The sequence below is a fragment of the Schistocerca serialis genome, chromosome 7 (genome assembly GCF_023864345.2).
Source record: "Schistocerca serialis cubense isolate TAMUIC-IGC-003099 chromosome 7, iqSchSeri2.2, whole genome shotgun sequence".
Classification (NCBI taxonomy): Eukaryota; Metazoa; Arthropoda; class Insecta; order Orthoptera; family Acrididae; genus Schistocerca; species Schistocerca serialis.
The window spans coordinates 34,521,221-34,549,216 of NC_064644.1; the positions used below are offsets into that span (position 1 = coordinate 34,521,221).

Here is a 27,996-nt window from a genome sequence, read left to right on the forward strand (position 1 = left end):
TGCCAATGTGGTGGCGCTCCATCCTGCTGAAATATGAATTGTTGTGCTTCTTGTTCGAGCTGAGGGAACAGCCAATTCTCTAACATCTCCAGATACTGTAGTCCAGTTACAGTAGCACCTTCGAAGAAAAAGGGACCAAAAACTTTATTGGCTGAAATGGCACAGAAAACGTTTACCTTAGGTGAGTCACGTTCATACTAAGTTGTTTCCCGCGGATTCTCAGTGCCCCTTATACAGACATTGTGACGGTTGACTTTCCCGTTAGTGTGGAAAGTTGCTTCATCACTAAACACAATCTTTGAAACGAAAGATTCATCTGTTTCCATTTGAGCAAGGATAAAATCACAGAAATCGATTCTTTTAATCTTATCAGCTGCAGACAGTGCTTGAACCAATTTCAGACGATAAGGTTTCATAACTAACATTTTTTGTAGGACTCTCCATACAGTTGATTGTGGAATTTGCAGCTCTCTGCTAGCTCTACGAGTCGATTTTCCTGGGCTGCGAACAAATGCTTGCTGGATGCGTGCTACATTTTCATCACTCGTTCTCGGCCGTCCAGAACTTTTCCCTTTGCACAAACACCCATTCTCTGTAAACTGTTTATACCAACGTTTAATACACCACCTATCAGGAGGTTTAACACCATACTTCGTTCGAAATGCACGCTGAACAACTGTCGTCGATTCACTTCTGCTGTGCTTTCTGTTAAGCGGTCGCCATCTTAGCATCAACTGACGCTGACGCCTAGCCAACAGCGCCTCAAGCGAACAAATGTACAACTAAATGAAACTTTATAGCTCCCTTAATTCGCCGACAGATAGTGCTTAGCTCTGCCTTTTGTCGTTGCAGAGTTTTAAATTCCTAAAGTTGTGGTATTCTTTTTGAATCACCCTGTATTATGAAAAGGAAAGTTGCTACTCACCATATAGCAGAGATGATGAGTTGCAGATAGGCACAACAAACAACAAAAAGACTACCACAAATAAAGCTTTTGGCCATTAACACTTGGACACCCAGTGGGGTCAAAATGACCCTTTTCGGTTTTTAAGTGCTACAGATGTTTTGAAGAATAATGCATGCAACATTTACTTTCATGGCATTTATTTACTTGACATGTACTTTCATTACATTAAAAAACAGTGCATTTCACCTAATTGATCCCTTTAGAAAAAAGCTATCATTTTGTTCACTGTTATGTCGTACATTTATCTCATGCATTATGCAGCCTCAGCTACTTTAATCTGTAGTGCAATAATTTGCTTTTGTTTATATTATTGCCACATGAAATGACAACAGTGGATTCGGTTTACCACTGTTCGTCATTCCCTTGTAAGAATCAGTCTTTCAAAGGTGACTGTGAGCTGAAGATGAATCGTAAAGAATATTTACGAGATGAAGGGATTCTTGCAGAGTTACAAAGAGTTATGGAGTGTGAGTCAAATGGTAGCAAACGTTTCTCTGACGATTCAAAGTAAGAGTTTTTACTGTAGACATTCAGAGAAGTTGAATCATCTAATACTAATTATTCTGATTCTTCAGATACAGATAATGGAAGTTTACAGTCTAGTAAGTATATTATTATTATTTCTTTCCTTTCTCAGATTTTATGTCTGGTTAAAAATGGAAAGTGACGCGGACCTTGATCAAGCGTCACTTCCTTTTAAATGTACGGTATATGTTACATTGCATTTAGGAACTTTCGGGTAACTGAACATGTATCAATAATTACAGATTTCTGTAGTTGTATATATAAGTTTGGGTGTAGCTGTATTGCGTTGATGTACTGGTGGATATTGTGTGGTGTGACTCCTGCAGTTGATATATAATTGGTATAATGTCAACTTTATCCTGATGCCACATGTTCTTGACTTCCTCAGCCAGTTGGATGTATTTTTCAATTTTTTCTCCCGTTTTCTTCTGTATATTTATTGTATTGGGTATGGATATTTCGATTAGTTGTGTTAATTTCTTCTTTTTGTTGGTGAGTATGATGTCAGGTTTGTTATGTGGTGTTGTTTTATCTGTTATAATGGTTCTGTTCCAGTATAGTTTGTATTCATCATTCTCCAGTACATTTTGTGGTGCATACTTGTATGTGGGAACGTGTTGTTTTATTAGTTTATGTTTATGGCAAGTTGTTGATGTATTATTTTTGCTACATTGTCATGTCTTCTGGGGTATTCTGTATTTGCTAGTATTGTACATCCGCTTGTGATGTGATCTACTGTTTCTATCTGTTGTTTGCAAAGTCTGCATTTATCTGTTGTGGTATTGGGATCTTTAATAATATGCTTGCTGTAATATCTGGTGTTTATTGTTTGATCCTGTATTGCAGTCATGAACCCTTCCATCTCACTGTATATATTGCCTTTTCTTAGCCATGTGTTGGATGCGTCTTGATCGATGTGTGGCTCTGTTAGATGATACGGGTGCTTGCCATGTAGTGTTTTCTTTTTCCAATTTACTTTCTTTGTATCTGTTGATGTTATGTGATCTAAAGGGTTGTAGAAGTGGTTATGGAATTGCAATGGTGTAGCCGATGTATTTATATGAGTGATTGCTTTGTGTATTTTGCTAGTTTCTGCTCGTTCTATAAAGAATTTTCTTAAATTTATGTCGATAAATCCCCTTCCTCCTTCCTTTCTGCTAAATGTGAATCTTTCTGTTGCTGAATGTATGTGATGTATTCTATATTTGTGGCATTGTGATCATGTAAGTGTATTGAGTGCTTCTAGGTCTGTGTTACTCCATTTCACTACTCCAAATGAGTAGGTTCTGTTTTCAGTATTTTTGTTGGTCTTTGTCTATATTTTTCTTTTAGTTCTTCTTTAATATTTGTATTATCTATTCCTATTTTTTGTCTGTATCCTAGATATTTATAGGCATCTGTTTTTTCCATCGCTTCTATGCAGTCGCTGTGGTTATCCAATATGCAATATTCTTGTTTAGTGTGTTTTCCCTTGACTATGCTACTTTTCTTACATTTGTCTGTTCCAAAAGCTATATTTATATCATTGCTGAATACTTCTGTGCTCTATAGATTGAGAAGAATCATGTAACAGAAGAGGAGATAATCCTGATCCTTTGAGTGTACAACACATGTGACTGCTTCTTCATCGTCTGATGAAAGACATAAAGAAGTTGCTCCTGATGGAACAGTTTGGATAGAAGTAGTGCCTAATTCACACGGTGGGCATCTTCCTAATCACAATATTTTGAGAGAATCTCCTGGATCTACACCACATGCAAAAAGAAATGTAAGTGATAAACTTGTAGCATGTGCTTGGCACATTTCATAGACAATTATATAATCAAACATATCTTGAAATGTACTGTAACAGAGGCACACGAGTACTAGGAAATGGCAACTGGTCAATGACCACAGAAGAACTAGAAGCATTTATTGCAATTATTTATGCTTGTGGTGTGAGTGGTTGCTAAAGTACAGACCTTCACATTTTATGGCCAGATTCCCGGGGCCTGCCATTTTGTATGGAAACCATGAGTAGAAACAGATTCTGTGAGATTCCTGAGGTTCGACGAGAAGTCTACACGCTCTGTATGATTAGAGAATGATGAGTTTGCATTGGTTTTTGCTGTCTGTAACAAATTCATAGAAAACTGTACAATGTGTTACAAACCTGGAAGTGACATAACAACAGACGACCAGCTCTTCCCAAGTAAAATGAGGTGCCCATTCACACAATTCATGGCTTCAAAGCCTGACAAGTATGGGCAAAAATACTGGTTAGCTGTGGATGTTGAAAGCCAGTATACACTCAATGGTTTCCCTTATCTTGGTAAGGATACTGGCAGAGGCAGAAATGCCACTACAGACAATTACTTCACTTTACTCAAACTAGCCAAAAAATTGAAAAAAAAAAAAAAAAAATCAGCTTCCATTGTAGCAGCACTAAATAGAGCAAGAAGAGAAATACCACATGCTTTGAAGTTGTTGAAGAGACTTCTGTACTTCACAAAAGTTTTAAAGCATGATACTTCCTTGACAGTCTATCAAGGAAAGAAAGCAAAAAAAGTGCTAGTAATGTCTTCCCTTCATCATTATAGTGTGACCATAAATACAAATGAGAAAAAACTCCACAAACTGTATGTTATGTTATTACAACAAAATAAAATATGGGGTTGACATAGCAGGCAAAATGGCGAGGCAGTATTCAGTCAACGCTCCCTCAAGAAGATGGCCAGTGTACTACTCCTAAAATATCCTTGAGCTAGCAGGAACAAATGCTTATGTAGTATTTAGAGCTGTTACTGGGAAGAAGATCAAAATAAAATACTTTATTCAGCATCTTGCAGATGAAATACCTCCTGAGTATGTGAAGAGTCGCTTTCCTTGTATGACCACAGACAAGCATGAAAATGAAGAAGAACTGCTCTAAATTTCAAGTTCTCGAATTCTGTAAAATGCAATAAAACTATTTCCAAGTGCAGTGTTTGTAAGATGATGGTTTGTGGAAAACGTACAAAGGAAACTGAAAACAAATGTGTCAATTGTGTAAAACAATGAAGTAGCTGACATTTCTATATGCATGAAAAGCTCAATTTTTTATGAATTAAGAACCAAGAAAAGCTTGTTTGGGTGTTACCAGGTTCAGTGAAATTTGTTTATATGTCAATAAATAATATAATTTGTGTCTGTTCTTTTATTCACAACTCTGTATCTGAAATGGCTATAAATCTTGTAAACATTAAAATATAATAAATGCTTAAAATTACGAAATAGTAGTTCAGAAAATGTTTTTTAAATGGTGGGGGTCAAAATGACCCCTCTGGGCGTTCGAGGGTGCAGGCAAAGTCTGTGCGCCCGAATGTTAAGGCATTTGTCAACAGTAGATCACACACACACACACACGTGCGCACACGCACACTCACGTGTGTGCGCGTGTTTGCAACTCACCGTTACATGGTGAGTAGCAACTTTCCTTTTCATAATATCGTCACATTCCATCCCAGATTTTCCATTGTTTGATTTTTGCCTGACAACTGTATAATAGTTGATGATAAAGGATAGATTGCTTTTCACCACACAGACGAAGCACTGAGTCACATACAAGCACAATATAAAAGAATACTAGAAATATTTAAGCACAATGTAAAAGAATACTAGAAATATTTAAGCTTTTGGACAAAGTTGCACAACAACAACAACAACAACAACAACTTAACACACACAAGGCTACTGACTTCGGGCACTAAGACCCAATAGACTGCACGTAGCATGAGCAAGAGTGAGATAAAGGCAAGGTGGTGGCGGTAAAATACCAGACAGATACGGACAGTTTGTGGCATCATGTAAAATAATTCAAGATTTTTTGTACAGATTTTTTTCTGCATAGTTCCTTTTGTTTTGATTCAGGTGCTAAACAATTACCAGAAATAACCACCTCAAGAGAGAGGCCAATGTGTGGTGTCGTACATGGGTGGGGGGGGGGGGGGGGGGGGGGCGGGGGGGGGGGGGGGGGAATCCCCCATGGTTGTCCAAAGAAATTACCAATGTGAATTTCAAAGGGAGCCACCAGACATTACAATGAGTATGACTTGGCATTACAAGTTCCTAGCCACTGGGAGTGTTAACAGTCAGTCAGATCCTGGCAGAAAACACATATCTGATGAAGTGGTAGAGATTACAGAGGCCTTCAAAAGAAACCCATCGAAGACTGTTAAGCACCATGATAGTTCAGCATCCCTTACTCAACAGTTCAAAAGATGCTTCATGAATAACTTTCTCTGAACATATATGAAGTTCAAATTGTGCAAACACTGAAGGAGAATGACTTGCTGCTTGCCTTGATTTTGCTACTGAGATCTTGGACTGGATTCAGTAAAGTACCAACTAATTAGGAAATAACATTCTCTGGTGAAGCAACCTTCCACATATGTGGAAAGTTTTATTGGGACAACATTTGCATCTGGGATTCAGGAAACCCTCACACTTCTCAGGAAAATGCCAGAGAAACTGAGAAGGTGAATTTGTGGCATGTGCTGATGAAAAATAGCATAGTTGAACCATTTTTCTCCATCGAGCAAATGGTAGTAGGAAACGTTTATCTGGACATGCCTGAGCAATTTTCTGTCCCTTAGCTTCTTCCCTTTCATCCAAATGTGATCTTCCAGCAGGATGGTGGACCACAACCCTGGAGTTTACATGTTTGTGACTTTCTGAACTGAATATTTCCACAGTGATGGATAGGACACAATGCACCGCTACCCTCATGAGACTTAACCCTTCCGTATTTTTTCATATAGGGTTACGTGAAAGTCATTATGTATTTTTTCATATAGGGTTATGTGAAAGTCATTATGTATGCCTCACCTATATGTGGTCTTGACAATCTCCACAGAAGAATTGCAGATGCAATAGGATCCCCATTATCCCACATACACTTGTGCATACACGAGTTGAGATACAAGTATCGTCTAGACATTATAAAGGTTACGAAAGGAGCCAGTGCAAAAGTGTATTACTTTTGTACAGAACTTTGAATTACTTTACATGATGCCACAAATGACAAGTACCTACGAGTCACTGTACCTTTTTTTAATCACATTTTAAAAATGTTGAAGTTTTTTGTGGACACATTGCACTGCAATTGATAAGCTTGGACTCTGTAATTCGTCAAAACACACACAAATTCCCCTTCTCTCTTCTGCAATACTGAAATAATGAGAGTATGTATTTTTTTCCTTCCCTTTCTATTAATGGTAAGTAAACAACGTAAACAGACTGTTACCCAAATGAAGGTTTCTAATCGTAAATGTACCACACTGCAAAACCCTGCACATATTTTCAAACAAACTGTTTCAATTCTCTTTTGTGATGTTTAATGTCACTGAAACACACATTGTTTCAAATTTTGTATAACACAAAAATGGACATGCAAAAAACAATGTAAACTTGAGTATTTTATATTTCTCTAAATTCCTTTTAAACTGCTGGCTGGTGATCCTATTCCTCAGACCAGGCATCAAAGATCAATGAATTATTCCCTTTGCTTTCTTTTGAACTGTTTCTTTGTCTGTGTTGTTCACATCGTCAGTCTGAAGAATGGTTTGATGCAGCTCTCCATGGTTGTCTATCTTTACAAGTGTCTTTGTCTTTGCATAACTACTGCACACAACATCCACGTTAACTGCTTATGTGTTCGAACCTGAGTGTGTGTGTGTCTACAATTTTTATCCCCCCCCCCCCCCCCCCACCCCAATCTTTCCTCCATTACTACATTGACAATTCCTCGATGCCTCAGGACGTGTCCAATCAACCGAGTCACTTATTTTTTTCGGTCAAGCTGAGTCATATATTTCTTGTCTTACCAATTTGATTCAGTATCTTTTAATTAGTTAACCTCTTCAGTATTCTTCTGTAACACCACATGTCAGAAGGTTTTATTCTCTTCTGGTCTGAACTGTTTTGTTTGTCTTCCATGTGTCACTGCCATACAAGGCTACACTCCAGACAAATGTTTCAGAAAATACTTCCTAACACTCAAATTTATATTCGATGTTAATAAATTTAACTTTTTCAGAAACACTTGTCTTGCCATCACCATTACACATTTTATATCCCCTTTACTTCAACCACTGTCAATTATTTTGCTGCCTTCTCCTCCTGCAGGGTGAGGATGATAAAAAGGGTATTAAATGGCGACAAATTTTTCGGTAAACATATATGGCAAAAAAAGAATTGTTTCAATTTTTATAATCCCCTACCAAAAAGGTAGGGCCCAGTGAGCAAGCCAACCGTCAAAATAATGGTAAATATTGACCCGAAATTGGATGGTTCTTGACCTAAACATTTCAAAGCCTTTACATAGGCATTACACATTGTATGAATATTGTAAGTTCTGATGTTTACAAGTTGTCTGCCTCAGGTCTTGTGGACATCACTAGCTAAAAGCCTAAACACTCTTTTGTTGACATTAGGTCCATAAGGCATTTATTTAGGAACAAGTTGGCTTCAGAAAGGGCTTCACAAAATTTACGATGTAATGTTTTACTAATTACTTAGGCAATACGCATCAGCAGCACCTACCACTGTCCTCCCCACAACCTACAAAGACGTTGGCAACAGCCGGTAAGGAGATGACTTGTTCCTTTGTTCATGCACGTGCAACTACTGATCGCATGAGCACGCGGTATGTTGTGTACGAGCTGGCAACTCCGCTGCCCACCACTTGCCATCTGTCAATCAAAGTAGTTTTTACTGGAGTATATATTTTATCTACTTTCATCACTGGAGCATTCCAAAAAGTTAAATGAATGAACTTGAAAACAAAAGCAAATAACTTATTTTCTTCCTAAAAGAGCCAAAAAGGCAAGAAAGGTGACCAACCTCTGTAACTGCAGTTTATTTTCTATACAAGTTGTATATAACCTTCTGCTCCCTGTGATTTTATCCCTGCTTTGACACATATCATATTATCCTGTATTAATTTTTGCAACCGTGACTAATTAGTTCAGTAATGTTAGCATCTGTCAGGTGAATAATTAAATGAAATAGAACCTTCACACTGCTTTTCTACTCGAGACACTAAGTTTAGCTTGTATGCTCTTAGGACCCTCACTGTCTTGCATTTAAGAGTCTTCATCATCGTCATCTTCACTGCAAGCATTAGGCCTTTTTTGTTGTGACTGTTACTGTACCCACTGCTTCCTCAGTCTTCCTTAACTTCTTCTCCCAAGTTGCTTACATCATCTTATCTGGAGAGGTGATATCTCTCCACTCATTTTTTCGAGACATCCATTACTGTTATTCAGTTATTTCCGAATTTCCAAATTCTGTATGCTCTTCGGCATCCCTTTATTGCTTTTAACAACCTAATCTTTGTTGTGTGTATGCGACTTTCTTGACACCTGCTTATTACCCATTATTCACTTCCATAAACAAGCTCTGGAACTGTCATTGTCTTATAAAATTTTAATCTGGTTTCTTTCCCCATTTCATTTTGTAGGGACCTGTTTAATGTTCCACATATATTCCCAAACTTTACGAATTTCTTTTCTATGTCTTTGTCATACTCATATGCAACATCACAACGTAAGTTGGTAATTATTGATCTGTTCTATCAGTGACCACAATTTTTGTCCGCATATGATGTTTCCCTTTAAAGGCTGTTGACTTTGTCTTCTTTTCTCAAATCGTCAAATGGTACTTTTTACAAACCTTATGTAATAAATATATTCTCCTTTGTAGTTCACCTTCATTCTCTGACACCAGTGTGATGTCTGCATATAAAAGGCAATACAAGTGGGAATTTATGCTATTCTTCAGTTGCTCCAGTGAGAATTTCCTTCCATTTCTGAACTGCGTTATCTAAATAAATGTTAAAAAGTGTGGGCGAAATGCTGCACTGTTGTCAAACAACTTTGTTTGTGGTTATAGGCTGTCAGATTAGCATTTATATCTAAAATTAAGCAATGTGTTTGTACTGACTTTTTAAAACATTCATTAGGTAATGATCAAAGCAGATGAAATGAATTAAAATTTGTGCTGCGGCTGGGACTCGAACCCGGGTCCTCTTGCCTGCTAAGCAGAAATGCTAACCATTACACCACTGCAGTATGATGGTCAACATTGCTGCACGAACTACCTAAGCTGAGTGTCCTCCCCAACACAAACTTCAATTCATTTTTCCCTTAGATATTGTCACAACTGCCAGGGCTCTCCGATATTGGCAAGCACCCCAGCATTGGACATAATTAATTATAAGATCTATAAGATGACCCATGGTACAAGGACATCCCATTATGTCCAATGCTGGGATGCTTGCCAATATTGGAGAGACCTGGCAGTAGTGACAATATCTAAGGGAAAAATGAATTGAAGTTTGTGTTGGGGAGGGCACTCAGCTCAGGTAGTTTGTGCAGCAATGTTGCGGTGGTGTAATGGTTAGCATTTCTGCCTAGCAAGCAAGAAGACCCAGGTTTGAGTCCAGGCCGCAGCACAAATTTTAATTTGTTTCGTCTGCTTTGATCATTATCGTAGATAATAAAAAGGGGCTTAAATGCCTCAGGGAAACATTTAATTATAAGATCATTCATTACCACATTTACTCGAATCTTAGCCGCACTTTTTTTTCCGGTTTTTGTAATCCAAAAAACCGCCTGCGGCTTAGAATCTAGTGCAAAGCAAGCGGAAGTTCTGAAAAATGTTGGTAGGTGCCGCCACAACTAACTTCTGCCGTCGAATATATGTAGCGCTACACAGGCATGCATTGTAGACCCAAAGATAAATACCGGCGCCAAAGCCTCTGCGTCAGTAAACAAAAAAAAAAAAAAAAAAAAAAAAAAAAAAAAAAAAAAAAAAAAAAAAGGAGGGTGGAAAATGAGCTTTTTTTTCTCGACCCCGAGTTTCAACCACTGCATTTTCATACATTATCCAACGAAGTAAATACAAATTCCGTATTGTTTGTTCATCTTCGAATGTAGCAGCATTTCCATGTACTACGAAAATCTGACTGGCAACTCTGTTTAGGATGTTTGTCAATATGGCCAACTCTACGTTCTGAATTTTTTCCTACCTGTGAGAAGAGGTAGGTGAATTGTGAATCACATGCAGTATTCTCTTCACCATAAGAATAATAAGAGTATAAACATTTTGCCATGTATTCTTTCGTATTTGCTGCTATCTCATTTAAATCCTGCCTGCCTAATAAACTACGAAACTAGAGTGAGACAACAGCAAACGCGGAAGAATATACGTATCGTGTCATGTTTATATTCGTATTATTCTTACACCAAATAGTGATAAAGTCAGAAATGAAGCACGGCAGCTGACTAGATTTTTAAATATAAGATGACTCTAATTTCTGTGCAGAATGTAATGTACTTAAGAGGCGCCTGCAAAGATTTTCAAACGAAGAAAAATTTTCGCTACACTGTCGTTCAGAACATCTTCTATCATACGCAGAGTATTATTTGGTTCTTGTTGATCATTATCAAAGAAAGCAGCAGTGTAAGTAACAACAAATAGCAGTCTCTCGCCATTGTTTCGCTAATGAGACGATTCCTCTCTCTCTCTCTCTCTCTCTCTCTCTCTCTCTCTCTCTCTCTCTCTCTCTCTCTTTTTTTTTTTTTTTTTTTTTTAAATTGTAATCGGCAGTAGCGCGCACAAAAGCAAGCCATGCCGTGAGCGGCGACAGGCCGTAAGCACGCACTATCAGAATGCGACAAACAATGCATGACACAGTACAGTAATGCATTTTCGCTTAGAGTGACGTAAACACCTATAACAAAGAAAACGACACTTATCAGATCAAAGCAAAATGAGCAATTGATTCAAACGAGACGAAGCACGTGAAAAAGGAAGGGTACCCGTATAAATACGTACGGAGCGCCTGACGCATAGCAATGGCTACCTGGTAAAGCTTAACTGCTAAGCTTACGACTCGAACCAAACTACTGTAGCTGTATAGTCATTCATTCGACCTAAATTGTGTCCCATATTACAATGGACCAACTTTGTTTCGATTTGGGGGTGCGGCCTAAAACTTTTCTTACCCCTTGAATTTCGAGTCTCAAAATTTCTGGTGCGGCTTAGATTCAGGAAATTTTTTTTCCCTTAATTTCGAGTCTCATTTTTCAGGTGCGGCTTAGATTCGAGTAAATACGGTAGGTGTTGTGGATATCCTATCGTCCCCATAATTCTTCAGTTTCTTTCTATAAACATTATTGAATGTTTTTATACTCTATCTGTTTCTCGATTCTTTGTTTAATTATAAACATTGCATCTGTTGTTGATCTGCTCCTCTCAAAACCCATTTCTTCTTTGCCTCCTAAACTCTCAACTATAACATTTAACCTCTCGTTCACTGTCCTTGCATGAACTTTGTTATGCCATCCATACCAGTAGCTTTTCTAATCTTTGTCGAGTTGAGGGCTTTTCCAGATTCACATTGTCCACACATCTTATTTTAATTTCATTCTCTGTATCTCTGTGGAGGAAGTCTCTTCATACCACAAGTTCTTGAAATGTTATATCCATTATCTTGTTGGATGTTAATTTATTTGAGCAACTGCTTTTTCTGCCTGAGCATTTTCATTGTGTATTTTTCTCTTGTTTGTAATTCTGATGATTCTACTCTGCTGGTTCATTGAAATACTTAAGGCAAGTGTCTTGATTTTTCTGTGTAACCTTATCTAATTCTGGTGTTGGAACTTTTAACCCTGTCTTCCTTTTTATCTTTTCCTTTTTTCCTATGGCTTCTTCAGCTGCTTTCTTAACTGTAGTTTCCATATATTTCCATTTCTTCTCTATTTCTTCCATTTCTTCTTTCTCCTCTAGTTCCTCATTAAATCTCTTGTGGTACAGATCTCATATGCTTTGTTTGTCTAGTAGATATACTTTGCAGATTTCTTGCTTGATCTTTTCTATCAGTTTTTTTTTTTTTTTGTTCTTTCTCCATTTTGGGTACATATCTATTTGAGATATCACTGACAAATGGCCAGAACCTATGTCACATCCCCTGTACACTCCTGTATCTCTTACTTCGCCCTATAATTTTTCATGGATGATAATGTAGTCAATAAGGGACTTAAATCCTCAAGCTGACCAAATATATTTGTGGATATCTTGCTTGGAGAAGAAAGTATTTGTTATCTTTTGGATTATTAAATGAAACACAATCTCTAACCAATGTTCTATTGTTATTTATGATGTTTTCTCCCATCGTTCTCACAATCTTTGGGATGGTTTATTCCCTATTCGTGAATTTGAATCTCCTGTCAATATTATTTTATGGTTACTGTTCTACTTGTTTGAAAGTGATGCAGTTTATCAGTGTAAAATGCAATGGTAGTCAAGTTTTGTCTCTCTTCTTTTACAGTTAAAACTATACTTCTTTCATTTATATAACTATACCCTACAATTCTTTTTTCTAATCTCTTATGTATGTAAGCTCATATAACACCAAATATTCTTCTACATACTTGATAACCTGTAGCTTTTTCTTTGTTTCTGTTATGGGAACGATATCCACCTTGGTCTTCTTCAAATCTTCTGCAAACTTTTCTTTTTTGTTTGGTACTCCTCTGACATTCGTTGCTACATTAATTGTATTTACAATCCATGCATTCTTAAACTTTCTCTTAGCCAGGTTTGTCATCAGTATATCTGACCCTGATTCGAGGCTGTTTCGGGCACTCGTAGTACCTGGGAAAATTCATCTTGCCGCCATACAAGGGCCGCACAAGTATCAGGGAGTATACGTGGGCAAGGAATAAAAATTCCCGGACTTTTTCCCAGTTAAAAATACACTTTCTCCCGGACGAAAATAAACTTTTTCCATGTTAAGTAACAGGATACTTTCCCTCGGAGCTGTAAAACTTATCAATCCTTTGAAGGGCTAAGGTTTCATGCACCGGCTTAAGGTTCCAGGCACATTAGCAAATGACCGCCTGTGGAATGGGGGTGGGGCGGGTGTGGTGGTGGGGTGGGGGGGTGTGTGGGGGGGGGGAGGGGGAAGTTTGATGTGCAGCAACAAGTAGACTGCATATTGTCGTATTACGAAGGTATAAATTCGAATTCCGCCAAACACAGCACGTTAGTTACCGAATCATTGAAATTGAGATTGTGATGCGCTTTTGTAAGTCAATCATAGCTCATGTCATGTGATCTTGCAAGTCAATAAAAGCAGATATTCAGAGCACAGAACTCGTGATGTAGTCAGTCAACAGCAACAACACTGTTCAGTAGTGCGAATATACAAGTATGAAAAGTTAGTGGGTTAAATTAATATACAAGTGTGGCTACAAGAAAAGTGCGCTTTCAGATATAACACTGGTCTCGAAGATCAATTAGCCAACAAAAGAGCTAAGCTTTTTCATGTATAAATTGGTCTTTTTTTAGGTGTTTTACACTTCAAGATACACCACACAAATGTACCAGTAAAATTTCAAGTTTTAAACGGGGTCAAACGCTCTTTGATTTATGAAATTCATCGCACATTCTCTTAGGCAACATAATTCATCTTGCGTAAAAGGAAATTTACATTGAAAGTGACGCTTTTTAAACCACCATTCGCAATATTTTCCTGCAAGCTATTAGAAACAGGTTTGTTTCAGCAGTTGCCATTCATAGCCAGAAAACAGTTGTTATTACCCGTACGCAGCTACGATGACGTAGGAAGCCTGTATAGTTGCACCTTTAAAGCAGTAAGAGAACTTACATTACGTAATAAAAGAAACAGGACATCAGATGATACTCTAAGAGCATTGGAATTTCGTAAACCATACCAAAATACCCCATTCTGCTTAAACTGTACATTCATATGTCCAGGTTCACAGTGAAGTCGGCCCCAACCCGATATTAAGCTTTTCAGTGCGGTTTTCGGGATGTAAATTTTCTTGGAGTACCTATGCTGCATTATCTCGTGTTTGGTTCTTTATTATCAATAATGCCATACATGCCAGAAAATGAAAACGTGCGCTTTAAATCCAGCAAACAGTTGAAGCTAGCTAGCCAATAGTCTGGAATGAAACACTTCATTTCAAATAAATTGACTGCCTCAGCGGAAAATATCAATAACAGCCAAATTTCTTTAGCAAACTGATGAACTTCACCGTTCTGCAAGGTGATTAAATCTTGAAAACCTTGAAATAAAATAAAAACAAAAAAACTGAAACGAATAATGTATTTTAGCCTTCCATAATTATGTGACTCAATTCAACTGATGGCTTCCGGCCACAGAAATCCATTTTATTTTTATTTGACGAGAGAGCTGTAAGCAAAGAGGAAACAGCAAAATCACTGAATGTAAACACTGCGGGCCAGAAAATTTTTTTCGGGTAGCAGCTGACTGCTTGCTTCAGCCAATACACCCAACAGCCACACTTCAAGCAGCCAGAACTGGAAGAATGTACTGTTCATACGCGACTCAACTGCGCAGGAGCATGAGCCTGCTGGCATCTGCTCTAACGATGCTAACGTAAACAATTGTGACGTTACGCTCATCGCAAGCAGTTTGCTGTTATGAAGTATTGCATAGTCTTTTGTCCTAATGCCTCTAACACATTTTGCTGTTGGCAGACGTTTGCGTGTGCAGTTTATTTAATTGTTAATGGTGCATTTCCTTTGCAACTTAAGTTTTACTTTATTTTTTCTCTCGTTTATGTTTTATTGCCGCAATATAATTCTGCAGTAACGGGATAGAGTAATATTCTTTGTTAGACTATCAGTTGTTAGCAACTAAAAAAAAAAAAAAGTAGTAATTGAAAACTAAAACACTGAAAAATTCTGGGACTTCTATTACTTTGCAGAAACGAACTACACAGAAAGGGGAAAACTGTCAAAATACACATGTTGCAGGTCACATGTAGAGCAACTAGTGTACACTCACCAACTAGTGTAAACTCACATTTTAATACACTCTTGTGCACCATTTTATAATCCCTTCCTGAAGGAAAGCCTTTATACATAACAGAAGTTTTATATCATTTTTGAACTTTCACTACAACTATGTATCAAACCAACAAGCCTGAATGTCCATGGAAGCTGTGCATGGAGAACATTTTTTTCCCCCTTTTATATAAAAAAAATATCAAACTGAGCAATAAAATGTTAAGAGAGACGAAATAAAATACTTGGATGTGAAAGTAAGGGTATGATGTATATGGCATACTACCTCTTCACTATTCTTTGCATTTTTCCATGCTTCACACTTCTTGAATATCTTATCAATGGCTACTTGGTACTGTATTTGAATAAATAACTGTAGAAGCAGTTATTAGTGCTCTGCATCTACTGAGTTAAGTTTTGAGGAATTACTTTCCCCATTATGGAAATACCATAATTCATTGATGGGCAACAGCTGAATGTAGCATAAATCAAGCAATGTGTTATCACTTACCTACAATGACAACATCTGACTTTTCTGACACAGGCCATGTTGATGTAGAGGTTCCGGGAACTCGCACCTTGTTCCTGAGGTCTTTCAGGTAATTGCATGAAGTATTCTGCTCACATAAGAAGGTATCCAAGGATTTTCTTTGTTCACTTTCAAATTTTACTCTACAAAGTGGAGCTAGTCTCATGTCACTTTTGACCTGTAATGAAATATTATGTTCAGATATGAGTCTCTTACATGGATAGCAGCTTTTCTGTTAAAACACATAAGCAAACCGAGTGTATCATATAACACAATGAAATTCCACTACCTTGTTAATGCTAAATTATTATACCATTCCAGTTCTTCACGTAAATATAATCCTATATCACTGCAAAATACTGCATTTACCAGATTATAAGATGAGGTTTTTTTCTCAAATTCGTCATTCGAAAATGTGGTCGTCTTATATCTGCAAATTACTGTTGAGGTCAACATTTTTAGATTGTTTAATAGATTAATACAGGGATCATCTTACATTTACAGATGAAGCTTTGGGTATTGGGGTTTCATAGAAACTTATTTTGAAAGATCCCAAAGGGAAGGGTGCAGCAAACAATGCTCGTGTTCAAAGAGGCTCGAAATTTCCTGAAGCGCTCGATACAGTATCGACCTTGCTTGACCAATCACATGACATTTGACTTGTGGCGCTAACGCAAGGGATACACGAGAAACTACGCACTAGTGGCTACAACAGTCTAGATCTCTGCTTAAAAATTGATGATTTCGTGAAACACTTGAGGAATTAACATTAACTTCTATCAACTTAGAAACTTTTGTTGTATGTGAACAGGTGTCTAATAAAAGTTCTCACACATATGGACACCATATACCTACATTTAAGCTGCTTTTTAAGTAAAGGAAACATTCATAGGTGAAAATCTTCTCCTTGAAAAACCCACATCAGTATTTTATTTGTTTATGAGAAGTTGTAATGTTTTTCCGCTTTGGTTGCAAATGAGAACAGATTGGTTTAAAAGAAGGGGGGAGGGACCAAATTGCTAGGCCATCGGTCCCTCATTCCAAATAAAATAATTCCACAAGGGTGGGAGTAAAATAATCGACACATACAAAACACAGCTGGAAGAAAGGACAAAACTACAAGAATCACAGAAGGCCAACAAACAGTACAATGGACAAAATCGGACAAGAAAACTACAGAGAGAAGCAAGAAACATGTAGAAGAGATCAAAACAAGAGAGCAGATTACCACGGCTGGCTGACCACGAGAATAAAAAGGAGAAGCCAGCCACTCTGCAACACATTAAAACCCCCATCCTAAAAGCACTAGAATGGAGGACACAGGGGGACAAAGGACATGCGCTAAAACTTAGATCAAATGATAAAACCCACCCTCACGAATAAAATGTGAAACTAAAGCTGCTGTTGAAGCATTGTCACCCAACACCAAAGGTGGGGCGCTGGGAAAGTCAAAAGTCCGCCGCAGAGTGGCTGTGGGTGGGCAGTCCAACAAGAGGTGGACGACCATCATTTGTGAGCCACAGCGACACCACGTGACGGAGGAGGTAACCATGCGTTAGCCACGTATGGCCAATGTGGAGCCGGCAGAGGACAACTGATTCCTTGCAAGAGGACCGCATGGAAGACTTCCACACATTCTTAGTCTCCTTAATTACACCCACTTTGTTGTGCGTACTGTTATGAAATTCCTTCTCCCAAAGCCGGAAAACCCTGTGGCGTAAGACAGAATCCAGGTCAGATCTGGAGATGCCCATTTCCAGAAGCAGTTTCCGCGTAACCTGTATGGCCAGCCTGTTGACAAGTTCGTTGCCTGGGATTCCGATGTGTCCTGGGGTCCACACAAACACTACGTTCCAGGGCATAGATGGACTCCTAAATGGATGCTACCAAAGGATGGCTAGGGTAGCATTGGTCGATAGCTTGTAGCCTGCTCAAAGTGCCAGTAGACATGAGAAATGACTCCCCAGGGCATGAGCAGATGTGCTCAAGAGCACGGGATATGGCCGCCAGCTCTGCAGTGAAAACAATGCAGCCATATGCCAAGGAGTGCTGTTCAGTATGTCCTCCATGAACATACACAAAGCCAACAGCCACCCAGTCATCAGCGTAAACCACTTCATGGCTTTGGTATATGTAGAGAATCAAGAGGAAGTGATAGTGGAGAGCCGCAGGGTTAACAGAGTCCTTAGGGCCATGCGAAAGGTCCAGAAGAATCTGCGGCCTAGGTGTACATTACGGAGGTGTACGTGAATGGACCTCGAGGAGAGGTGGTAACAGGAAAGACTCCAGTTCAGACAGAAGGGATCAGACGTGAACCGCAATCGTAAGCCCTGACCTGGCCAACCGATGCGGGAGATGAACCGCCATGGTTGGGAAAAGGAGGTGGTTATTCGGATGTGCAGGAGAACTACGAACGTGTGCAATGAAACTGGCAAGCAGTTTTGCGCACCTAACTTTCAATGGAGGGACTCCGGTCTCCACCAGCACACTAGTCACCAGACTCATTCTAAAAGCTCCCGTCGCTAGGCGAACACCACACTGGTGCACTGATTTGAGTAAACACAACGCTGAGGGCACCACCGAACTGTAAAGCAGAGACCCATAGTCAAGGCGAAATTGAACAAGGGCTCTGTAGAGCTGCAGCAGCGTAGAGCGATCTGCACCCCAGTCAGTGTTGCTCAGACAGCGGAGGGCATAGAGGTGCTACCAGCACTTCCGCTTACGCAGACGAAAGTGAAGTAGCCAAGTCAATCGGGTGTCGAAAACCAGTCCTAAGGATCGATATGTCTCTCCTACAGTGAGTGGATTATCATTAAGGTAAAGTTCTGGTTCTGGATGAACAGTATGACGCGGAAAGAAGTGCATAAAACACAACTTTGCGGTCAAAAACTGGAAACCGTGGGCGAGAGCCCATGACTGCGCCTTGTGAATGGTTCCCTGTAGGTGCCACTCAGCAACATCAATACTGGAGGAGCAATATGAAGTACAGAAGTTAATAGCCACTAAAAATAGAGAGAGACTCAATATGGAGCCCTGCAGAAAGCCATTCTCCTGAATATGGGGGGAACTATGGGAGGCACTGACTTGGACATGGAAAGTACGGGGCGACAGGAAGTCTTTGATAAAAATCGGGAGCAGGCCCCAGAGACCTCAGTTGTACAATGTGGCGAGGAGATGATGTTGCCAGGTTGTGTCGTATGCTTTGCTCAAGTCAAAAAAGACACCAACTAGATGCTGGAGTCTGCAAAATGCAGTTCGAATGGCAGACTTGAGGGACACAAGATTATCAGTGGTAGAGCGACACCAGTGGAAGCTGCCCTGATATGGAGCCAGTAGGCCACGCGACTCCAGGACCCAACCCAACTGCCGACACACCACACGTTCCAGCAGGTTACAACGAAAGTTGGTGAGGCTGATGGGCTGGTAGCTATCCACATCAATCAAGTTTTGACCGGGTTTGAGCACTGGAATAATGTTGCTCTCCCACCACTGCGATGGAAAGACGCCATCGCACCAGATCCGGTTGAAGATGATGAGGAGATATTGCTTGTAGTCAGATGAGAGATGTTTAATTATCTGACTGTGGATCCAATCCAGCCCAGGAGCTGTGTCAGAGCAAAGTGCAAGGGCGCTGAGGAGCTCCCACTCTGTAAATGGGGCGTTATAGGGTTCATTGTGGTCTGTAGTGTACGTTAGGACTTTTCTTTCCATCCGAAATTTGAGGGTGCAAAAGGCTGGGGGGGTAGTCCTTTGACGCAGATGCTCGAACATAGTGCTCAGCAAAGTGCTTGGCAATTGTGTTTGCATCGATAAATAATATGCCATTGATGTTAATGCCAGGGACACCCGCTGGGTGTCTGGTATCCAAAAAGACATCTGATCTTCGTCCAGACTTGGGAAGGTGATGTATGGCACCCAATGGTCGACACATACCTCTCCCAACACTCCTGTTTCCATCGTTTTGTAAGCTGGTGAACACGGGCAAGGGGCTGTGTAAAGGGTCTAGGTAAGGGTGCCACTTATGTCACTGTAGAGCTTACCAATGCTCTTTAATTGCCTCAGTGACTTCCGGCGACCACCAAGGGACTGTCTTTCGCCGGGGCAACCTAAAGAACGAGGTATTGTGTTTTCCACCACAGAAGCAGTAGCTGTAGTGACCTGCTCAATGATAACATTGATGGCACCATGTGGGGAAGTTTCTGTGGCGACAGCAGAGGTGAAAGCTTCCCAGTCTGCCTTGTTTAAAGCCCAGCTGGGTAGGTGTCCGTGGGCATGATGCTGTGGGAGTGACAGGAAGATGGGGAAGTGGTCACTACCAAACAGGTCGTCATGTGCTCTCGAGTGGATAGAAGGGAGTGATCCAAGGGATCCCTTCCTGGCAAGAGGAGCCGAAGAAGACTTACACTTCTCTGGCTGAGAAGTATGGACTGACATCCCAGATGGTTTGGGGGAGGGATGGGGGGGGGGTTACTCCTGAAGTAGGTTGTGCAGGAGCAACAGGGAAGTGCCTCACCACCAAAGGGGCAGGTTGAGTCTCATGGTTTTGGGAGCCAACTGTATGCAGTGGAATGGAAGATGGTAGAATCGTTGTTGTTGCGGTGGCATAGGTTGACATCATATGCACAGGATGTAGCACCAGTGGAGGTCAGTCGGTGCAGGGTCTTGTATTCCATTTTTTTTTTCTTTCTTTCTGGGGAGTCCTGCAGTCTGGTGAGCACGGCAAATGGTGCTCTCTGCAGGTGACACAGATGGGAGGTGGGGGCACAGGGAGTATTGGGATGTGAAGGACGTCCACAATCCTGAAAGGTGATGCTGGAAGTACAGTGGGAAGACATATGGCCGAACTTCCAGCACTTAAAGCACCGCATCGGGGGAGGGATATATGGCTTTACGTCACAGCGGCAGACGATCATCTTGACCTCCTCCGGGAATGTGTCACCCTCGAAGGCCAAAATAAAGGCACCGGTGGCAACCTGATTATCCCTCGGATCCTGGTGGACGTGCTGAACAAAATGGACACCTTCCTGCTCTAAATTGGCGTGCAGCTCATCGTCAGATTGCAACAGAAGGTCCCTGTGAAATATGATAAGCTGGGGGAAGTTTCTGTTTCCACCACACCCCGTAAGAGCTTAAATATGGTCCAGGGTGTCACAGATGAGTAGTGCCTGTGATGGCACAGGATGCTGTTTTGCTCAAGACAGACCCTGACCGCATTTTGGACAAGCCCTCCACCTCCCCAAACTTTCCCTCTAAATGCTCCACAAAAAACTGCCGTTTCATTGGCAAGAAATATTCCCCATCAACTCTCGTACAAATTAGGTACAGGGGTGAATAAGATTCGCTGCCATCTTTAGCCTGGCATTCCTCCCATTGTGTGGCCACGAGGGGAGGAAGGGGGGGGGGGATGATTTGGAGTTGTATTTCTTAGCATTAAAGTTAGTACTTGACCACTTAGAGACTGCTAGTGTTTGACCACCAGCAAGAGATGACGTACTACACTTCAAGGCGTTTCATCCGCCCTGATGCCACCCACTCCAACCAGGGGGCCTCCCCACAGGCGCCGCCCAGCCGGATGGCCACTGACAGGAGTCGCGATGCCCCAGGGTGATGGGCATCTACTCCTTGGCATACGTGGGGAGTTAACGGCGCAGGTATCAGCAGAGCGATCAATGTGTGGTCAGGGGGATACAACCCACAGGGTGCACAGTGGCCCCACCACAAGGACTAGCTACCGTGCTGGATATCAGGCGCAAACTAGCTAAGAAATCCATTATTGTCGACAGTGCAGAAAGTGATATTGCACAGAGGATGGAGGAAAACGCAACCAGGAGGCTGACCTAACCCAACAGCTGCAGAATAATTGGAAGTGCAGAGCCACATTGGTGAAGGATGCAAGAGGTCTCAACGCATGATGGACACTATGCACCATGTACAGCGCCCTCCGCCAATTGGCTCACTCTTCGGGAAAATATTGAAATATGAAGGTCAAACATTACAGTGGACCATCACATATAGGCCGAAATGTGAGAGACTCCTTTTAGTCGCCTCTTATGACAGGCAGGAATACCTCAGGCCTATTCTAACCCCCCCCCCCCCCCCCCCCAAGACCCGCAGGAAGGTCCAAATGAGAAATTCAGTTGCTGTTAACATATTAGAATGCTGCTTTTAATCAACTTTGGAGCAAGATAATGATATTCGGATGAAATGAGAAAGAAAACTGATCCAGAATAACTGTAATTGTTCTTGCAAGAATAAATTATAGCAGAAAGACCCATTTTGGAGATAGTGTCAACGGATGTAACTACTATGCAGCTTCAAGAATTGGACATAATCATGATTGTGATCTTTTACTTATGTGTTAGTAGCTGTTACACATGACCTGCACTGTGGAAGATACTCCTGTACGCGTTTCACTGCTACTCGAGAACAGCACAACAGAACATTGGATGGGGCATAGTGAAACAAACTTGGCTGCAAGGAAGCAAAAATTACGTTGTGTTGCCAATCATGGGAATGTACACTGTGTACTTTGACTTCTTATGAATATATACAACGTTCAAACTGCAGTTTGTCTGAATCAATTCGACTAAAATTGGACAAATATATGCTATAAGTCTAGATTGGGGCCAGTGTTTTGTGTAGCAATGATGTCGATGCTCACGATGAGATATGACGGGAAGAATTAGGGCTGTATCAGCTACTGCTTCTACACAGCTGGCGAGAGAGCGATTGGCAGATGACATGTTTGAAAGCGAGAGACATTGTAGCATTCTCACATCAGTACAGAAGTGAAATTCACGGAGAGAGAGAGAGAGAGAGAGAGAGAGAGAGAGAGAGAGAGAGAGAGAGAGAGAGAGAGAGAGAGAACAGCTTTATTCTCTGGTCCCACCAAAGTCACAACCTCAGCAACATATTCAGAAGAAACAGCCAAATATTTGAGACAATGAAGACATAAGTTTCGGAGCTGTTCTGTTAAGGTGATAACAGTGATGAAAAGTAGTGATATCAGAGACAATAGCGTTAAGAATTAATGTCAACAGTTTCTCAGATGGTAGAGCACTTGCCCATGAAAGGCAAAGGTCCCGAGTTCGAGACTCGGTCCGGCACACAGTTTTAATCTTCCAGGAAGTTTCACATCAGTGCACACTCTGCTGCAGAGCGAAAATTTCATTCTGGAAACATCCCCCAGGCCGTGGCTAAGCCATGTCTCCACAATATCCTTTCTTTCAGGAGTGCTAGTTCTGAAAGGTTCACAGGAGAACTTCTGTGAAGTTTGGAAGGTAAGAGACGAGGTAGTGGCGGAAGTAAAATTGTGAGGATGGGGCGTGAGTCGTGCTTGGGTAGCTCAGATGGTAGAGCACTTGCCCGCAAAAGGCAAAGGTTCTGAGTATGAGTCTTGGTCCAGCACACAGTTTTAATTTGCCAGGAAGTTTCAGTTTCTTTTTCTTTATTTTATTTCTCCTTGTATTATTACAATGGAGCTAATCAGTAATCAGAACAGACATATGTCAACCGTTTAGACAGAAAAAGTTTGTAATTTTGATTAGTCAGATTATGTTAAGAAATAAATTTTTCTCCAGGAACCACTTAAAAAAAGGAGGGTGGGTCATCCTATAATCGGGCAAATATGGTATTTTACTTTTCATTATAATTAACACAAAGTGTTGTCTTACTTCAAATGGCATAAATGTTTCTGATGGCCTGTCTTTTATTTCTTCCACAGGTTTGGAATCTGATTTCCTTGATAGAAAATAACTAGTGAAAGCAGCTGACTCTTTTCTTTTTGCATCTTCTTCTGCCTGTTTCTTTTCATCTTTCTTTTTCTTCTCTAACAAACGCTGCTCCTCTTTTTTGCGTTTCTCTTCTTCCTTGAGTTTTTTTTCTTCCTGTTTTGCCCTATAGAAATAAAGTGTCATAAATCAAATATCTAAATCACGGATAAATCGCGCACACACACAACATGAAAATTGCAAAACAATCAACGTATGCATGGATATATGGGCAATTAATGATACTTCCAGCATATTATGGAGACACATCCAAAAGTTAGTCTGTTTGGCTGGTTAGTTACTTGTTCCACAGATTATATTCATGATGAACATTATGGTGTGGAACATGTCAATGGAACAGATATACAACACATATGGATATAGTTGTCTATGAGATAATTAGTGATTGAATAAGGGTCTGGCTGGGAACAGATGCAACTGCACTGCTTAATGCTTTGAGTATGTCATTACTGTCTCTTTAACATATGTCCGTAGCAACAGAGTGTTAAGAGTGAAAATTTATTTCATTATTGTTTAATAAAACAGTGGTTTAACTCATAAATTAAGTAAGTTTATTTTCTCATTGTTTAAATAAATTAAGATTGAACTGTGATTTTGATCATGTGTGTTTAGCCTGATAACATAAACACAGCTATTCTATACATGTGTACGAAATGCGGTGTGCACCCGCTCGTGTTATGAAAAAGGGCACACACCTACTCGAGGGTTAATTTACTTTTGAAAACACTTCTGCTGTCTGTCAGACATCTCATTTTCATAGGAAGATTATCAAACAGTTTTATAGCTGCATATTTTACCCCTTTCTGTGTCAAAATTAGATTCATTAAAGTGTAGGCAGGAGCTCCAAACATAATCATAATTATTTTGTTTTGTGCAAAGAATACTTTTTGTGTTAGTGAGGAGTTGCCCCTCGAATATTACCCTATATGACATCAGTGAAAGAAAATATGCAAACTAAATTAACTTACTGAATTCTACAGGAGGATCAGAAACAGTCTGAAAAGCTCGTAACAGTGCTGTTAGGTAGGCTGTGCTAAAAAATAAAAAATGATATGTTGCACCATTTCAGAGTTAATTAGCATTAAAGTTAGCCAAGCATGCCATTGACACACAAATTCAAGTAGCCCACCAGACGTGATGTCACCAGACGTATTCTTTGGTTTCCTAAAACCAAACAAGAGAGCAACATGACTGGATATGGGACAGCAGTGAGGATCAAACCCAAGCCAAAGTCTCAGCAGTCTTGTGCACAATCATTATGCTATGAGAACAACTGGCTAGGCTAATTGTATACATTGGGAGACTTGAATTTGCACACATACAACCACCGACTGGCTAACTTATTAACTCTGGAAGAGTGCAATGTATTGAATTTTTTCTTACATTATTTCTCAGCACAATCTACCCTACAACACCTTTAAAGATTTCCAGACTGTTTCTGACCACTCTGTATATCCACAAAGTTGGCAATTGTTTATACATCAGAAGTAGCTGAACTTCAGCGATTTAACAAGTCTACTATACAATTTTTTCCACGTCAAGTTTTCATCAATACACACACCTAATTACTTGGAACTTACTACTCTGTCCCTTAATTTTGTGTCAGGTTCTGGTCACCTGATGACGATAAAAAGAACATATTTCAGAACAGGTTTTTTATCAGATAGTGACAGTGAACAAGCTAAAGAATAAGGCATTTAAACTACAGATTTATACTTCACACAAATTCTGTGTAGACACTGAAAAGGAATTAACAATATCCATAACAATTACAATTGCCCTCATCCTCAAAACAGCTGTGCCGGGGATCTGAGAGACCTGCCACTCCTTTCTAACCTTTTAAAACCTATCCTTCTTTCCTCTCTGTGAAAGGAGTAATAGTTCCTATACCCAGACTTAGTATTTTCACTTTTAAACACGCATCTGCAGTACTGGAATTTCACCTTCTGAAACAAAAGTAAAAGCAGACATTCTTTCTCTGCAATTTTGTAGCTTTTGCTGGTGACTTTTTTTCTTTTGATAGAATTACTGGGAGGGGAAATAAAAAACCCTCTCGACAATAATTTTCAATTACTTTACCAATGATTTAATCTGTCTTACAGATAAAAAAGCAACAATTTAGGGAAATGGAAAGTGCTTTTCCTTGAAATTCTGTCCTACAGATGAATCTTTTATTTAAAAAATTTACATGGCAAAGGTATTAAAAACAGACATAATGCTACATTAAAATAATTTCAATTTGCCAGTGTAAACACTCAAAAGGGCAAAGGATGCATGTATTTACATATTTTATTCCAACAAAAAGAGTTGGTATTTACCATGAGCATGCGTGTTTTGACAAAATTTATTAGCACATAAAACTAAATGTTTCTATCAATTTCATACGCAACAAAATAATTTGATGGTAAAGCATTTTTATTGCTTACTTTCCTTTTTATATAAATTATTAACCTGAAAAGTATTTTTTACTGACTGACCGGGTTTCACAGTGCATCAAATTTAAGCAAGCCAATTAATTTCTGACTGATGGCAGGTGTAATGTCTTTTGGCAGTTTTGTGTTATGTATACCATTTTTGAGGCATCTGTCACTGCATACAGTTTTCAAATTTTTAAAAATTATTTAATCCTTGGTAACTGTAGGCAAATCTGTAGCAGTAAATTTCAAAGTTACCTACCGCCAAATAGATTGAAATTGACTGCTGGAGTGAAGTTGACCACAAAGTTCAAGAAATATTTTATGTTAAATAACTACACATTGGTGATGAAAATTCTTTTATTGTAGTTATTATATTTACTGTTCAGAAGTCCTTAATTTATGACAGTGGTATGGTGTGCAGTATTCTGAACTCCTATCTGAATAATAATCATTGTCAGAAGGATTGATTCTTTGAAATGTTTTTAATGAGTTAAAACTTCCATTTGTGTTACTGGCATAAAAGAACTCACATACTTAGGTCTCATATTTTAAGCATTAACCATTCACGACAACCAGAGTAACAATGAAAGATAATCTACTTCACTTACCTATTCACAGACATATAAATAAAACATTGCAAATTCTTGGTGGAATCAGGGTGGAGTTAACAGTCTCTCTTGAGCAGTTTTTTTATTTACAAAGGTTCATGAATGGGGAAAGTATGTGATCTAATGAACATAGCAAAAATGTGACAGAGTGGATGTGGCAACAACTGACTCATAACAGTCTAGTGGTGGAGTGAGGAAGCAGTTGTTGGAAGTGGCTGTATGATACCTTATGAATTTGACGTGTTGGCACAGTTTCATTAGTGCGTCACACAGCTGAGATAGTAAGAGTAATCAGTGTGAAAATGCAGTGTGTGTACAAACATAAATTTGGTGAATCGAAGAAATATAGCTTGGATGTTTTAGAACCATGTGTCTCAGAAATTTTAAATGGATAAATAAGGATTAACAAAATTAGTTGAGAGTATAAAGTTCCCAAAGGGTACCTAACAAACAGTATTCATGGTCATCATGGTAAAACACACGGTAGTCAAGGCAGTTTTTAGTGCTACAGACCAAGAGAGTGCATTTCTTCGGAATTTCATAAAGCAAATTTGTGATCACAGACTTCTGTACTGAAATTTTCTATGTTACTCTGAAATTAGTATTAAACTTTAATTATTATTCACTTCATGTGGAGTACACCAATGCAGTTTTTTAAAAATTAATTTCACAATCTGTTAGAGTAAAATGTAATAAATACCAAAAAGTTTAAAATGTTTATTTGACACCATGAACAGTCGTCAAGCCACAGTCACTAAAACAATGAAATTTTTAAAAGGTCAAATTACTATTGTTTTGACTCACTCAAATACAGTCACCAAGCTGGAAAACTGCATTAATAATTGCAACCACTCTTTTTCAAATATTGCAAAAAATACACTAAAACCAGTAAAATGAAGCAAAGGCAGCAGAAACGGGTCACAAGACGTCATGACAATTTTTGATTGATCAATCACTTCACACTTTACTGCAGTGTAGTTGAAAATTGCATCGGCACAAATTTTAAGAGTATATAATATCTTTCATCCTGATAAAGTTTTAATCTACACTGCATTAAAGGTATGAAATGACTGATCAACCAAAAACTGTCATGACATCTTGTGACCCATTTCTGCTGCCTTTGCTTCCATTTACTGACTTTAGTGTACTTTTTGCAACGTTTGATAGAATTGTGGTTGCAATCATTAATTGAATTTCCCAGGTCTGTGATTACATTTGAAAATGACACCTCAGTGTGCTGAAACTAGCTATGTAATATTTTTAAAAATTCATTGTTTTAGTGATGGTGGACTGACGA

At 39.4% G+C, this 27,996-nt stretch overlaps 1 protein-coding gene across 1 annotated transcript in view; it reads right to left on the reverse strand.

Moving 5' to 3' along the window:
- The window catches only part of LOC126412571 (chromatin assembly factor 1 subunit A-like), a 99,321-nt gene that overhangs the window by 46,087 nt on the left and 25,238 nt on the right, over nt 1-27,996 (reverse strand). The window contains exons 6-7 of the mRNA XM_050082215.1: nt 23,558-23,780; nt 15,867-16,062 (exon numbers count right to left, since the gene is read on the reverse strand). Of these exons, the coding sequence (XP_049938172.1) occupies nt 15,867-16,062; nt 23,558-23,780 (419 nt within the window). The remainder of the gene's footprint in view (nt 1-15,866; nt 16,063-23,557; nt 23,781-27,996) is intronic.